The sequence below is a fragment of the Anarhichas minor genome, unplaced genomic scaffold (genome assembly GCF_050575085.1).
Source record: "Anarhichas minor isolate MPS153535 unplaced genomic scaffold, ASM5057508v1 ptg000035l, whole genome shotgun sequence".
NCBI classification, from domain to species: domain Eukaryota; kingdom Metazoa; phylum Chordata; class Actinopteri; order Perciformes; family Anarhichadidae; genus Anarhichas; species Anarhichas minor.
The window spans coordinates 2,608,996-2,623,512 of record NW_027466481.1 but is presented as its reverse complement, the minus strand read 5'-3'; the positions used below and the strand labels follow the sequence as shown (position 1 = coordinate 2,623,512).

General features: G+C 42.1%; 3 protein-coding genes across 3 annotated transcripts; 1 reads left to right on the top strand and 2 right to left on the bottom strand.

Annotated features, from left to right (window-relative positions):
* Window positions 1–266: 266 nt before the first annotated feature.
* snip1 (Smad nuclear interacting protein) lies at window positions 267–3,149 on the bottom strand. The gene is made up of 4 exons (XM_076106733.1): window positions 2,844–3,149; window positions 2,559–2,691; window positions 1,355–1,884; window positions 267–1,188 (listed from the first exon to the last, which is right to left on the bottom strand). The coding sequence occupies exons 1-4, from the start codon at window positions 3,002–3,004 to the stop codon at window positions 927–929; spliced, it is 1,086 nt and encodes a 361-aa protein (XP_075962848.1). The 5' UTR covers window positions 3,005–3,149; the 3' UTR covers window positions 267–926.
* dnali1 (dynein, axonemal, light intermediate chain 1) lies at window positions 2,718–5,895 on the top strand. Its single transcript, XM_076106734.1, has 7 exons — window positions 2,718–3,490; window positions 3,571–3,682; window positions 4,149–4,285; window positions 4,358–4,527; window positions 4,616–4,794; window positions 5,043–5,207; window positions 5,315–5,895. The coding sequence occupies exons 1-7, from the start codon at window positions 3,321–3,323 to the stop codon at window positions 5,348–5,350; spliced, it is 969 nt and encodes a 322-aa protein (XP_075962849.1). The 5' UTR covers window positions 2,718–3,320; the 3' UTR covers window positions 5,351–5,895.
* On the bottom strand, window positions 5,447–14,291 carry gnl2 (G protein nucleolar 2). Its single transcript, XM_076106731.1, has 16 exons — window positions 14,092–14,291; window positions 13,613–13,697; window positions 13,406–13,500; window positions 12,847–12,986; window positions 11,422–11,606; window positions 11,124–11,190; window positions 10,861–11,019; window positions 10,629–10,742; window positions 9,637–9,765; window positions 8,404–8,508; window positions 7,898–8,056; window positions 7,508–7,615; window positions 6,911–7,416; window positions 6,503–6,591; window positions 6,164–6,243; window positions 5,447–5,903 (listed from the first exon to the last, which is right to left on the bottom strand). The coding sequence occupies exons 1-16, from the start codon at window positions 14,153–14,155 to the stop codon at window positions 5,760–5,762; spliced, it is 2,229 nt and encodes a 742-aa protein (XP_075962846.1). The 5' UTR covers window positions 14,156–14,291; the 3' UTR covers window positions 5,447–5,759.
* Window positions 14,292–14,517: the final 226 nt, after the last annotated feature.

The window sequence follows — 14,517 nt, the reverse complement described above, 5'->3', positions numbered from 1 at the left end:
CTTAGTGGTTTAGCTCAACAAGGATCTAACACTGGGACACTTAAGCACATTTAAGGCCAGATTCCTATAATATTCTCCAGTTCCTTGCAGTATGATATAAGCTTATATAGGCTTCCAGACCAAGCTAAACCAAAGAAAACAAAAAGTAGTTTCAATGCACAAATGCTTAATATGAATGTTTATTAATAGAAAATTGTAAAATAAACACATGACATCATGTACAAACCTCTGATGAGGTGTCTACATTAAAACTCTCAACTCCAATCCAAATTTTCACTGTCTTTATTTACAGTACATGAATGAAAATTGACTATGAATGCTGTCGGCTTCAGAACAGAAAAATAAAAAGGTTAAGTCTGTAAATACACACAGCATTGGTGCAAGGAAACACATAACAGCATCACCCATTTCTTCCCCTGCACTACAAAAGCAAAAAAAAAAAAAGGCAATATCATTACAAGTTGTATGTCTGTAATGTTTTACTCTGACAATATGCGATTGACATTCCACGTATCGTACATTGACATATACAGCTGGGACATAGACAAGAGATTAGTCTCCTGCTCAACTTTGTACTGAGTGCTGTGATCCAAAAATATATAATTAACTATTGTATTTAGCAAGGTATCTTTATCTGGCACCGAGCACTTTGTATTGTGAGCACTGTCAGATGTGAGATCAGTCACGCGTCACACAGACATTACACAATCAACCTGAGAATAGGAAGTCTTCTTTGAGACAGTTGTGGCAGGTTTAAGCAACAGTTCAGTAATTACAGAATATACAAACCAGCCTTGTTCCATAATTGTATTAAAGTCCCACATTTACCGGTTCCATTCCCTGCCGAAACAGCTATTTTGTTTAACAGTGACGGTGATGTTGTGCGATCTGAAGGAACTTGGGAAATGTAGTTTATGGAAAACAATTTACTCATCGAGACCCTCGTCGTCTTCCTCCTCCCCCTCCGGCTTGGCGTCCACCTCGCTCGTATCTGAAAACTCATGCAGGAGGACGTACTCGCGGCTGCTGAAGCCAAACTTGATGACATCCTTTTCTTTGAGCTCGTAATAGCGCTGGGCTTCGATGCGCTGATTGTTAAGGTAGGTGCCGTTGCCGGAACCCAGGTCAATGATGTAAGGCCTTACCCTGCGGCCACCGGTGCCGTCTGCACGTGTAAACGCCATCAGTCTACAGAAATACAGGCAGAAAGAGAGACAGAAAGTGTTACCAATACAGCAACAAAATCATCAAAGTGTAATGCAACATGGAGTGGAATTTTGTCCAAATCACACAGATTGAAGTTGTAAAGTACAGCAAAGTAAAGAAAACCTGAGCTGATAATTGTTATTCTTACCGATACTGGAACACTGCATGTTGCTTGGAGCAGGATGGGTGGTCAATGGGGATATCAGCAATTTTTCGCTGACGCCCCAACAAATAGGCACTCTGTCTGTGAATGTACATGACTGGAAGGGGCTCATCATTCTTGAAGGGGTACAGCCGCCATCTGCGCTTAGGAATGCGGGCCTCGGGTGGCTCGTTGTACTTGATCACCACCCCCCGGAATGTGTTTGTATCTTCTGTTAGAGCCCCCGACAGTCCAAAGTTGGGCTTCTCTTTGTCAACAGGTGGGTCACTCCCTCCTTCAGACTCTCCCATATCCTGTTCTTGGGTTTCTTCGCGCCGCTGGCGGTTTTCTCTGCGCCGCTCATCGTGCTGCTGCCTCTCAGCTTGTTGAGAGCCAAGTGCGCCTCGCTCTCTCGGTCTGTCTCTGCCGCTGTCTCTCTCCCGTGGTCTGTCTGATTCCCACCTGCTCCGCCTCTCCTCTGGCTGATCGGTCCTTCTCCGCCGCTCATCACCACTGGCCCGATGCTCCTCCCGCTCCTGAGAGATTTTTGGTAAGAAGACGATTATTAGCCAAAGGACAAGCTCGAACAGTTACAGATGTTTACAGGCGTTACCATATATTATATTACATTCAGTCAGAGTGGCCATTGTTATGTCAGGCATATGACACCGATGACTATGTTGTTCTACTGACATATGCCACTTATAAATGGCGAGTTATTGTAATTACAATAAGAGCTAAAACATCACATTGACACACACACAACATTTGAGACTGACATCATGAGACTATTACACATAATTACCGCTTGTAGGCAGTTGTCATGTGCTAATACCTTAGTGGTAGCAATGCTATCCGGACCACTACAGCCAAATATTGGCTCTGTTTGAAGAAAAAGTTTGAACAACCATTCAATTTTTAAACGGTATTTTTTGTGTATATATTTTTTCCAAAGTTGTGATTTGACATATTATGGTACCTTTTTTTTGTAATGCACAACATGCGACTGGTTGGCATTAGATGCCCACAGCCATTGTAATACCTGCATACTGATGAAAAGTGGTATCTGTCAATAGAACACAGGTGACGTACTCACAACCTAACCGTATGTCAGTCCAGCAGCAGTGTGAGGTACAAATAATAATCACTTATCAATCTCTATTAAAGCTGTGAAGCATTTTTTTTTCTTCCTAATTTAGAGCCTAATCACCCGCTTTATTTTGACATCAGCACCACGATGTGGGGGAGAGCGACTTCTTCTGTTTCTGGGAGATCTGCTGCCTCGTCTGACGGGAGATGTCTCTCTTCGAGCTGGTGAACGATCCCTCGTCCTGGCGGGCGATCTACACGAAGAACACAAAAAGAGGTTTAGATGCAGCTAACGAGTTAATAAAGGCTAAGTTAGCGGACAAAGTAACGCGTTTGTAGTGTAAAAAAACACAGCTGAACTAAAAGCACGTGGTAAAAACTAAGTGACATGTTGATTAAAAATTACCTGCTCGCTCGTCTCCTCGGTGGACTTGAGTTTCCGCTAGATCTCGACCTCGAGCGGCGCGATGTCTGTGGCCTAACGGGGCTCACTTGCTCCTGCTTTACCTTAACTTTGGGCTCCCGCTCCGGTGATTCCCTTCTCTTGTGTCGCTTTTCTTTGGTCATTCTAATATATGTTTACCAAATCCAACCGTTATTTAACTAAACACACATCGCCGTCCAAACCAAAGGCGTGTAACAACAAAAGCTAACTCGCGATTACAAAACTTCGACTGTTGTGCTCAAATTACACACTTCCGCTTCCGGGGGTGCGTCGAGAATTTCTGTCAACAGGGACGCAACCAACTTTTGGTTCCGTATGAACGAGTCTGCCATTACCGGTATTTTGAATTAAGCGAGTGTTGTTAAAAATTACGGATTTTGTTTTTTGTCAAAGAACATTTCGTTTTAAAACTCCAAAGGCACATTTGTAAGACGTAAAATGGACGTGCCATTAAACGCACACAAAGTGGACAGCCAGCGGTCTTCGTTTGTTGTGCTGAATATTATAACAAGAGTCTCCAAAATTAGCATTTGTGAACCAAAGCACAGATTCCACTCGGACACATTAAAATGGTACGCCTGGACGCTGTTGCCATGCCAATTTAAACGGTTAGAACAAACTTTTTGTGAGCAACGACATCGATATTTCTGTAACTGAAGCTTCACAACAAGACGCTTCTGATTTCTAGTGTATCTTTTCATTATTTTAACAGAGAACACACAATGATTACACCGGGCGAGTCTCTCGTGAAATACGACAATCCAGTTTGGATCAAAAACACGGACAGAAAATCACCAAAGGTGAGTTTAACGTTACATAGTAACGCCACGAAAGAGTAACGTTAACGTATAACGACTGTATATCATAAACGATCAAAAGAAAAATGTACTTATGAAGCTTAAAGATGTCATGCGAGTCATTTATGTATATTGAGTTGGAAATAGTAATTTACTTAAAAATATGTTTTACAGGAACAAGTTTGGTTGTATACAAATTACTAAAAGCTAAAAGGTGATTTAAGTCTGTAAACTCTAGAAAAAAAAGGTGGGGGGGACATATAAGCTGTAGCACTCACTGCCTGTATTGTCTGGCAACATCGGCAAGACTGGACAACTGTAGCCTACTGTCCTACAGGTCTGTCAATGAATGAGTGACAAGGCAGTATATTAAAAAGGTGTCAGCTATTTAAAAAAATATGACATTAGGATAGGTAACATTAAGTACATGCAATATAAAATGTGTTACATAAAATATGTTTCACTACAGGGACGGCCTTTGAGAGTGAGCCCTCAGCAGCCTGCCATCTCTAACCCTGTTCCACCCCCTCCTAAGCCAAAATCAGCAAGTGCTGATGCCGCCAAGCAGGAAAATGAGGAGATCCTGAACAGCATTCTTCCACCCAGGTATAGCTCCATACCATCAACAATATAACAAGAACAAACCACACTCATTTATCTCGACTTCTGCGGTTGCAGGGAATGGGTGGAGGGAAACCAGCTGTGGATGCAGCACGTGTCTAGTGCACCTTGTACCAGAACAGACGTTATTCGCCTGGAGGAACAGATGGACATAAAGCTGCAGCAATGGCTGGCCAGAGAAACAGGAATCTGTCCTGTCCGCAGGAAGCTTTACTCCCAGTGCTTTGGTAAGGAGGAGGCTGAGATAGTGGTGGTTTCACCCATATCAACATTAACTCAAATTGTCCTATTCTCCTAATTTTCTATTTCTTTCAGATGAGCTGATCAGACAGGTGACCATCAACTGCGCTGAGAGGGGTCTGTTGCTTCTGAGGGTCAGAGACGAGATTCAGATGACTATAGTTGCCTATCAGACACTGTACGAGAGCAGCGTGGCTTTTGGAATAAGGAAATCACTGCAGGCTGAGCAGGGCAAGGCTGACATGGAGAAAACTGTAAGGACATTTAGTCATTTATTATGACCTACAACAAATAATTACATAAAGGGCACGAGGACCCAGAATCGGAAATGTTTGCAGCACTTCATAGATAAGATCTAAAGCCAATGGAATATAGTTATAAACTGTTTTTCAGTAAGTTATCCAGCAGAGAGCACCATTTCACTTTAAGAGTGTAACATAAGGACGGGGGTAGTGCTCTTTGCATAACTGACGTACAAGTTTGTCTTTTCACACATGCCTAGATTTGTGATCTGGAGGAGGAGAAAGCAGACCTCAAGAAGCAACTGAACGAACAGAGAGCCATCTCTGAAACTATTAAAGAGAGAGAAAACGAAAAGCGACAGTTGGAGGAAAAGAAGCTCAGTGAAGAGATTGAGTTCCTGAAGAGAACCAACCAGCAGCTCAAGGTGACGTTTCTTTTTTACGTACCAAAGAAAAACAATCTTTTAGATTCAGAACCAATAGCAGCCATGTTGTCTTGTCTTAAGATTTTTACATTTGTCTTCCTATTCAGAACCAACTGGAAAAGATCCTTACACCAAAGAATTAACTTCGCCAAACCAGAACCGGGTCTTCATTTCCCAGTACAGAATGTGACATTTGTTCTTTGTCTCGTTTCTAAATGAATTCATATAAACTTAACTGATTGTAATTAAAGAGTATTTTATTACAGCATGGCAAGTACAGTTCACAATAACTGTACCTTTCTCTTGAACATCAAGAGAGCATTACACCTGTAAATGATGAATTAAATGTCATTCAAAAACAGTCCTGGGTTGAAGGGGAACAGAGAGACGGTCATGGTAATGATAAGGCATCAAGTGGCCACTTGATAAAGACCATTTAACAATTAGTCAGCATTCCACCTTCTGTCAACTCTACACTATCAATAAAAGCATGTTCTTTTGGGCTAGTTTAAATAAAGATTTATTACAAACGTTGAGTTTCACGACTCCAGTCTAGTGTTTTGGTCGTTTGGCCTTTTGGCCGTCTTTGGCCGATGCTGGGGCCTGTCTGTTCTTGTTCTTGTTCTTCACATTGTGTGTTTCGTAATAGCGGACACCAACTTTCTTCGTCTTCTTAGCACGGTCCATTGCTCGTCTCTGTAGAGATGGATAAAGAGAACAGAGGAAAAACATGAGCAACTTCATTCCTGTTACATCAGAAAGTCAAGTTTACATTTATATATACATATAGCGCCAAATCACAACAGAGGTTATCTGATGACACTTTTCATATAGAGCAGGTATACACTGTACTCTTGAATTTACAGAGATCCAACATTCCAAAAGAGGAATACACATTGAGCAAACGCGTCGACACAGAGATCTGTTTGACGTCAGAGAGGACAAACACTGCATACCTGTTTAGACGTCAGTCTGTGGGATTGGGTGGGCACCTCGTCCTCCTCAGCTTTCCTCTTCTTGCTCTGCTGGTTTGCATCTGAATTCAAACAAAGAATGACAAATGTGAGTCCTGACCAACCCAATTTGTATGGCTGCAGGCAAATACCGTACAAATCAGTATTTATGTGTCAAACTTGGGATAATACATACTCACACAAGTAAGACGGCATGCTTTTGTGGGCTTTTTATTTTGTTTCTGAGAAACTGAAAGTTTTTTTTGGAAGTCTGATCTTCCAAAACAAATAAATCTACCTTCAGCACCATGCAAAGTCATGACAAACATGTTGATCGACTACCTTTCTTCTGTGCTTGCTTTGCTTGCTCTGCCGCCACTTGTTTAGTCTTGATGTCCGTGAACGCTTTGTCAGACAGTGCCTTAGGTATCCTGTCCAAAGTAGAAAAAGAGTGGATAAATCCCCAACAAAGCAAATGGTTGGGATCTGTTGTAATGAACAGCGATTATCTATGCAGCTATACTTGATTAAAGAACACAAAGACATGGAAAAGTTATGGAAACAGGCTCCTGATCAGAGATAAATACTACTGACTGCTGGTCCTCAGGGGCTTAAAGGCTGCTTAGCACGGACCAACTCAAATGCATGGCATCTCTCTGCCTGACAACTTCCTGTTACTTTACTGGACAAAAGAAATTAGGGCAAAACAAAGGAAATAGCTCAGTGAGGTTTGGTGGGGAGCATACTGACCGGATTGCAGAGAAGCGCTTGAATTTGGCCCGGTCCAGGAAATGCTTGTACTTAGAGATCTTGTCATCCAGCTCACGAATCACCTCCCGTGAACTCTTGTTGCTGGTTGCTTTGCCAGTCTGAGCGGTTGCGGGCTCGGCGTCAACAGTCTCTCCACTAGCTGGTTCAACATTGGCCCCGTCTGCCTCGCCGCCGCCGCCGCCGCCGCCGCCGCCGCCGCCCTCCTCCTCCTCCTCCTCTTCTTCACCGTCTTCCTCGCCATCAGAGCCAGAGAAGTCAGACAGCCCCAGGTCAGGCATCTCCACAGGAACCAAGTCTTCCTCGTTGAACTCGGGTGCCACATTGATTTTGCCAAAGTTCTGTCGCACATTAGACAGAATCTTCGTGACCTGCTCCTTCTTTCTCTGCTGCTGTTCCTCCGAGGTGGCGTCCGGATTGTCTGGCTGTTCCTCCTGCACATTCTCAACTGCCGCTGGGGGTGCTTCAACTGGGAATTGCCCCTTGCCCTAGAAAAACAACAGACCCAAAGCACAGGTTGAAAACACAGGTTGGTGTAGAGAAAAAGTAATTTACTGATGAAACAGAACAAAGTCTTACCTCATGATCCCCCTCAGCCCCAGGGGGTTTCACGAAGAAGGGGATACGTCCTCTCTGCCAATCATTCAACACCATTTTGGAGACTGTGGAGAGATCTGGCTCACCACCCTGTAGAATGCCAAGAATACGTTGCTCAAGTTAAGGATTTAAACTAGTGGTTCACACGCACTTTGCTATTTAACTGGAAGCCAAAAATAAACCAGATGTATTGCGTAAGGATTTGGCGTTGCACTTCATAAAATGGAATTAAAATTCGTACGTATACCGATATGATACTGTTATGTTATTTTTATAATAATAAACAACTAGATTCCAACTTCAGGCAGAGCAGTTTTAAGTCTATCCTGTTAATGTCCCGCAAGCAAGAAAATGAAAGCGGAAGATTCAGACCTTCAGAAGTTTCCCAGTGCGCATTGCCAGCTTCTCAAGGAATTCTTCAGGAGAGTTCCAAGTGGGGATGCGGTAAGTCTTCCGAATGTATTCTGGCTTGGCCCGCTCCAGCACTGCCGCAATGTGCTCCTCTGGGTTCTTAATTTTCTCCACTTGAACCTTTGTGAGGAAGGGGAAGAAGAAGGCGTGCAGTTTAAGATATGGACCGGCAACCTTTCAGTTATAGGGACTACGAGGCCTAAATGTTAAACCGAGGAACTGGAGGATCAGAATTGGAGCTGATTAAGGCACTTTTTAACAGCCGGGTATTTGCAAAAAGAATCCACTTTCAATTCTTTGTTCATTACGTTCCAGGTACTAGAGCTGTCAAAGATCCCACATTAACAGTCTCTGGGACAGCGTGTCTTTCTGTGCTATGAGGAGCACGAATGATTCACCTCCATTGTATTGTATTGGAGCAGAAGTATGCGAGGCACATATCAGAAAACCTAACTAAAGAGACTTACCACTCCTTTCAGGACAATATCAGATTCACTGTCGTCTGAAGGGTAGACAACACCGGGACAGTCTATGAGGAAGATGCGCCTCATCAAAGTGATGTACTGCCACACCTAAAAAAGGAAGGAGATTAATGTTTAAATGATTAAATCATTTCAGGTTCAAATGAGATGTTGGATCTTGGCAAAATATATATTTTTTGAATCTGTCCAAGAACTGTGATAATGGCTTCCTTTCTTTTCGCCATATGCTACAAACCATCTCGCTCTTCCACGACTGGTTCATCAGAGGGATCTTTTCACATACCTTACTACAAAGCAAGGAATCTCGCCCTCCCTCCCTCCCTGTCTGTCTGTCTGTCTTTCGCATTTAGGCCGCGGATCATTGGCTGCAGTTTACTTTCGCTGCTGGACACCGGATACACTACAACCTAACTCTTCTTCATGCCCTGCAGCACATCCGGTACCGGCAGCCAAGCAACAGGCCCTTTTTGAACGTGTACTGCACTAGCAAACAAAACACACACATCCATCTGAACAACAGTAAGAATGAGGGTCACGGCAGTGCAGCCAGTATGTGGTGAGAATGAAAGGCAAGGTGAGAAATAAAGGAGGGTTGGACCCCCCCCCCCCCCTCTTTCTCCTTGACCCTGCTGTGGACATCGGGGTTATCAGGCCCTTGTTCGTTTCCAAACAGGATAAGCAGCCCCAGACAGAGGAAATTAAGGATGAAAATGGTTGTTGTTCTTTCTCTTGGCCCAGTCTCTCCGTAGATTTTCAGTTATGTAGTGAAGAGACTCTGAGCCAACTATTTCTGTTGTTGCAGCCATCAACAATTACCAAGTTAAGAAGAGGGACATCACATCACCTTCCCACTGAATCAAAACTCCTCTTTCCTCTTCACTCTCTACACAAAAACATTCCCTTTTTTGCTCTTATCCTTTTTCGATTAGTAGTGTAGAATACTGGTCGGATCTTTTCTTTCATATTCTTGATTCTAGGCCTTTACAGGAAAGGTTCAAAGATTTTCAACAAGAGGCACTCATATGAACACTTAACCTTTAGAATTCAGTTTCATTATTTTCCTTAAAAAACTAAAAAAGGATTTCAAAACTGTTTCCTGTATTCCTTTTTACAGAGCCCTCCAGTGCAGTGCTTACTAAACACGCTTTCAATGTTGCTAGACTTCATATCACATGTGTACATTTAGCTTACATGGCTGAGATGAGACTGGAAACGTACCTTTGTTTCTCCGGCAAGGGGTGCCACATTGCAGACCTTCTTAGACCGCAGGGTGTTGATGACGGAGCTCTTTCCCACATTAGGGTAGCCAATGAAACCCACACTGATCTGTTTCTTGTCTGTGTGGAGCTGTGGGAGGCCAAAAATAAAGTCAGAATGTGGTGTTTCCTCAACAACAACAACCTCCGTCTGGTCCTCAGTCCACGGAGGTAATTTAAGATGGGGCTCTGTTGCCATTAGCAATAAACCAAGTGAACTTGTCATCACTCCAGAGCCACAATTTAGTTTGTTCAAAACACAAACCAAAAGATATCTTTAAAAGGATTTCTTATGTCAACAAGAACATCACGGAACCTTTTAAAACAAGAGATGTAGCTAACTGTTCTTTCTGTCCCAGGAGGTGGACTATGGAGGCTGTTTTTGGACCTCGTTACCTCCAGACTCTTTGGTGAACGCAGTCCAGAGAATAACTTTTACAAGGAAAAAAAAACAAACCCATAGAAGTTTTCTCATAACAGCCTCTTTAAAATCCCAACATTCAATTTAACAAGAACATTCCATTTGAATATGAAACTTTATCAGATCTTTTAAGTCCCACGCTTTCACAAACACGTTACATTCCACAGTCACTACGTCACATTGCATGTTCAGGTCTACTTTTAGAGTAGAGCTCATTTTATGTCGGGTTAGAGATACACAATGCAACAAAAAGACGATGGAGAACCAAGCTCAAAGCACTAGCATCCTAAATTATAGCTTATAGTTTTTGTTATAAGTCAATCTATTTAGATAGTACGCTCATAAATCACAGGGCGTGCAATTTGAACATCCACGGCCAAAAGCAAATAAACAGTTTTAAAAGATTCCACTGAGTGGACAATAAGCTGAACGACATAAAAGGCAACAAGTTATGGTATCTGGGACAGTTATTGGAGCAGTAAATGGTTTTCCGCTTAAATCACAGGTATTTTGATTTCGAGCCATGTGCTTACCTTGCCAAACTGCCTGAGCAGCTGGATGAGGGAGCCCTTACCAAACGAGTTGGTCAGGCTGGCATGGAAAGCCAGAGTGGGGCACTCTTGGGATAACAGAGCTACCCAACGTCTCTGGTTCGAAATTGAGTGGAGACAAAGAGACATTTTTTAAAATCATACTACGACAAAACAGACGCATTCACTCCCAGTGAAATGGAAACTAAAGATGAACATGTTGTTGATTTCTTACCGTGACCCAGGTGGGGATGAGGTCACACTTGTTTAGAACAAAGATCAGATGTTTCCAGGATTTCTCTTTCTTCATGTATTTCTCGATGCTCTGGGAGCGCGTTCCCATGGGATCACGGGCATCAAGCACTTGGATGATGACATCAGATGAGTCAATCACCTATCGCAAGAAAACAGTCAGGAATGCAAAATGACCCCGGAGCGCGTCACGGTGACGCTACATTAGCACAATGCACAGTGCTGAGAGGAGGATGGAAACAATACCTTGTAAAGTTCTCCCCAGATCCTCTTGGACTGACCCTTTTTGAAGATCTCCTCACGCACTTCATCCCTGTTGCAACATGAGAATAAAACTAGCATTAGTGCGGGAAATTGTCATAATTAGCAATTAATGATCAATTATTGAGTTTTGGTTTAAAAACGCATTTTGTGAGGTCACAGTGACCGTAAACTTTGACAACTAAATTCTAATCAGTTCATGCTCGAGTCCAAGTGGAAGTTTGAGCCAAATCTGAAGAAATTCCCTGAAAGCGTTCCGGAGAAATCGCATAACGGGTCTTACCGGACCCCCGTGTCCTCAATCACCAGGTCTTTGTCCTTGTCTGCATCGTAGGTCCGGACTGAGGCCTCAGCCTTTTCTACGAGGTCCTTCACATCCTCCACCACGAGACTGGGCCTCTTCCTCTGAGCCTTGCGCCCAAATGTGGTCTCAAAACCCTCTGTGTCCAGAATGTGCACCTTGGAGTTCTGCAGGTGTAGAAACAAAGAAAATGATTAGACTTACAGCTCCGACTGTCGAACTTGTGTTTCTCCTACATAATACAACTGCTCAGTGCATATTCAAATGAGTAATAAGATATGAAATGCATGAACAGCTAAATAGGTCTGCCATTGTGAAATTATATATATATATATATATATATATATATATATATATATATATATATATATATATATATATATATATATATATATATATATATATATATTATTGTGTCCTTGTGTGATATCTGTGGTAAGAACATTTTCAGAATGAATCTTTTGTGACACAATGCAGGTGGAAAGGTTTGTGTCTGTGTTACAACCAAGTTTCGATACAGTCAAAGTGATGCAGTCGTTCCAGAGGTTTCAGACAGAATCACAGAACAAATACATACAGTAAACAGAACAACCAAATATGCAACAACCATGCCAATGAAACAGCTACGCCGGTTCCAGGACTGATTAAGTGTTCCAATGATATTTATCACAAGTCATGCCTCTATTGCAACACTGCCATGAGAGGTGGAGGGGGCAAACAGTTTACAGGGTTGTCAGAAACAATGATCTTTAAGGATTCAGGTTGCCTGACTATCTGCCAAGATCTTCAACAGGGATTTCCAGTTCTTTGATAATGCATTCCACCTATGGAACCACAAACTCTGGTTCAACTCATCTGCCTTTTTGGAATGAGATCTGTCAACAGGGTCAATCAACAGCCTGACATCCAGATTTAAGAGCAATGTTTTTCCACATGAATTGGCTATTAGCCGGTTGGTAAATGAGGAGGTCTTCACTACGTAGGGGAAAAAAATTGCTCCGCATAAGCATGAACGCAACACTGATCCGAGACGCTGCTGGTCACATATACTCGTAATGTTAATGGCAATAACACAACCGAAAGTAAAGGAAACAAATCAGTATCTTTAACTGCTTCACATTTAGAGAAAGGTCTCAATTCCACGAGGGACTATATAAAAAAAGACTGAAACAGACCCAGTATGTTGGAAGAGAAGAACTGGATGTTATTCAGAATTGCATAGAAACGTCAACAGTTTTATAAGCTAGTATACGCTCAATAAAATGTTTAAAAGGTGTTAATTCACACACCTCCTCTAGAGAGCATTCCTGGGACAAATGGACAATTAGGTGGACAGCACAGGATTAATAAGAAGAATAAATAATTCTTCCTTTACAGTAAAAGGAGCTTTCTGCATTTTATACTCACATGAGCTTTGACTCTATCATGCAGGAGGGACATGGGGAGTTTGCTCGGTCTCATCACCACACGATATGGATCCTTCTGTACAGCTCCCATCTCGTCTTGGAACTTCTGGAGGGAGGACTGCTTGATCACACGGGTATTTGCTGAAATACAGAAAATATGTGTATTGTTATTTGGAGACCCTAGGAAGACATGCTACCACACTCTGGAAGCCAAAGAGAATCTGAAAAAAAGAATATTGTATCATCTTGCTAAAGTCACCAAAAAGTGCTAGTAGGCAGTGGTGCATTTAACGCTATGCGCTTGAAATGGATTTTTCTATATTGCCAACATGGTGAGGTTTACTAAAAAGTGGCCCAGAACATTAAAAACTCATAACTTTATATTCTTCATGCAGTAAAATATCCATGTGTTCAGTGTTGTCTTGCCTATCACCGGACATAAACACATTAATCTATAAACTACAAAAAAACAAGTGTTTGTTTATATATATATATATATATATATATATATATTGCTTTAACATACACAACATATACAAAAGGTAAGGAAGTGCACTTACTAAACCATTTGATGTTTGGCTCCACTCTGGCTACAGTCCCTGGAGTCACAGTGGACTGGTACTGGAGAGGTCTGATGACTTTCCCACGGTCATTACTGGGAGCAGAACATCAGTGTCAGTGTGAATAAAGCACTTGTTGGTATATTTCTCTGCCCCTTAGAAAACCAGCAGCCCATGAGAATAATGAAAATCTGAATCATCAATTACCATCTCTGCTTTTGTCTGTACATATTCAGACGTTTGATGGTGGATCGGTCCCTCATGTTGGTCCCTCCAGCACCCTTGGCTCGATCTGTGAAATATATGGACAGGTTATGTAACAATCCGATTGCTCAACACACTTTTCAAGGAACATCAGCGCTGCTTCAGAAGACATCCTATGACAAATTAATAACAGCAGCTGACACTTCAACTTGACACAAGCCCTTCCCTAAATATTTAATACTTTAGCGTCAAATTTAAATGTCCTAACGCTAACTTATTACAGAAGTAGCTCAAGTAAGATGGAGTTAACTTCACCTGAATAGTGTTTCATTTGGGAAAAACTTGCACACATATTGTCAGTGACTAGTTTAATCTGACAAAGGTAATTTATAAATGTCTTTTCAAGAACATATTATGAACTGGCTAACAACATTTAGCATTAGCTGTAAACAAACGGTGTTGCTAATGGGGGTTTAGCTCACCAGGGTTGCTGCTGGACGTCGATTTGTTTATCGAGCTTTTCCCTTTGAACAGAGGCTTCACCATTTTGACGGCTTAGTCGGCAGAGCTTTCCCAGAAGAAAAAAATAAAGAGCCCACACGACGGTGTCTGAAAGCGGAGGTTCAGATGCTGTTATTCCCGTCTGCTCTAAATTGTACACCGTACACGTGCTGTTACGGTGAAGCAGGAAGGACGTCATCAAAGGAGCGACGGCGACGAGAACGAATCAGAGAGCTCCTGAAACTGTACAGAATGTGCTGGACATACCTACTGTATAAAATACCTTGTGCAAAATTGTTAATAGTAGGTTATGTGAAATGGTTTCATCTAAACTTTAAGCAATATGAGTATGTATTCTGAAATTAACTATACATTATGTAAATTTCTTACTGATGTGTAAAAGTAAA

What these genes read in the sequence shown, in the direction of transcription:
- snip1 (XM_076106733.1), bottom strand. Translation starts at nt 3,004, where the DNA reads ATGACCAAAGAAAAGCGACACAAGAGAAGGGAATCACCGGAGCGGGAG. An exon ending in CCGAGGAGACGAGCGAGCAG is followed by an intron (nt 2,692 to 2,843) that starts GTAATTTTTAAT and finishes TTCTTCGTGTAG; the next exon opens with ATCGCCCGCCAGGACGAGGG. An exon ending in CTGATGTCAAAATAAAGCGG is followed by an intron (nt 1,885 to 2,558) that starts GTGATTAGGCTC and finishes AAAATCTCTCAG; the next exon opens with GAGCGGGAGGAGCATCGGGC.
- gnl2 (XM_076106731.1), bottom strand. Translation starts at nt 14,155, where the DNA reads ATGGTGAAGCCTCTGTTCAAAGGGAAAAGCTCGATAAACAAATCGACG. An exon ending in ATATTGTCCTGAAAGGAGTG is followed by an intron (nt 8,057 to 8,403) that starts GTAAGTCTCTTT and finishes TTCCTCACAAAG; the next exon opens with GTTCAAGTGGAGAAAATTAA. An exon ending in AAAGCAAGCACAGAAGAAAG is followed by an intron (nt 6,244 to 6,502) that starts GTAGTCGATCAA and finishes GTTTGAATTCAG; the next exon opens with ATGCAAACCAGCAGAGCAAG.
- dnali1 (XM_076106734.1), top strand. Translation starts at nt 3,321, where the DNA reads ATGGACGTGCCATTAAACGCACACAAAGTGGACAGCCAGCGGTCTTCG. An exon ending in AGGCTGACATGGAGAAAACT is followed by an intron (nt 4,795 to 5,042) that starts GTAAGGACATTT and finishes ACACATGCCTAG; the next exon opens with ATTTGTGATCTGGAGGAGGA. An exon ending in GAACCAACCAGCAGCTCAAG is followed by an intron (nt 5,208 to 5,314) that starts GTGACGTTTCTT and finishes CTTCCTATTCAG; the next exon opens with AACCAACTGGAAAAGATCCT.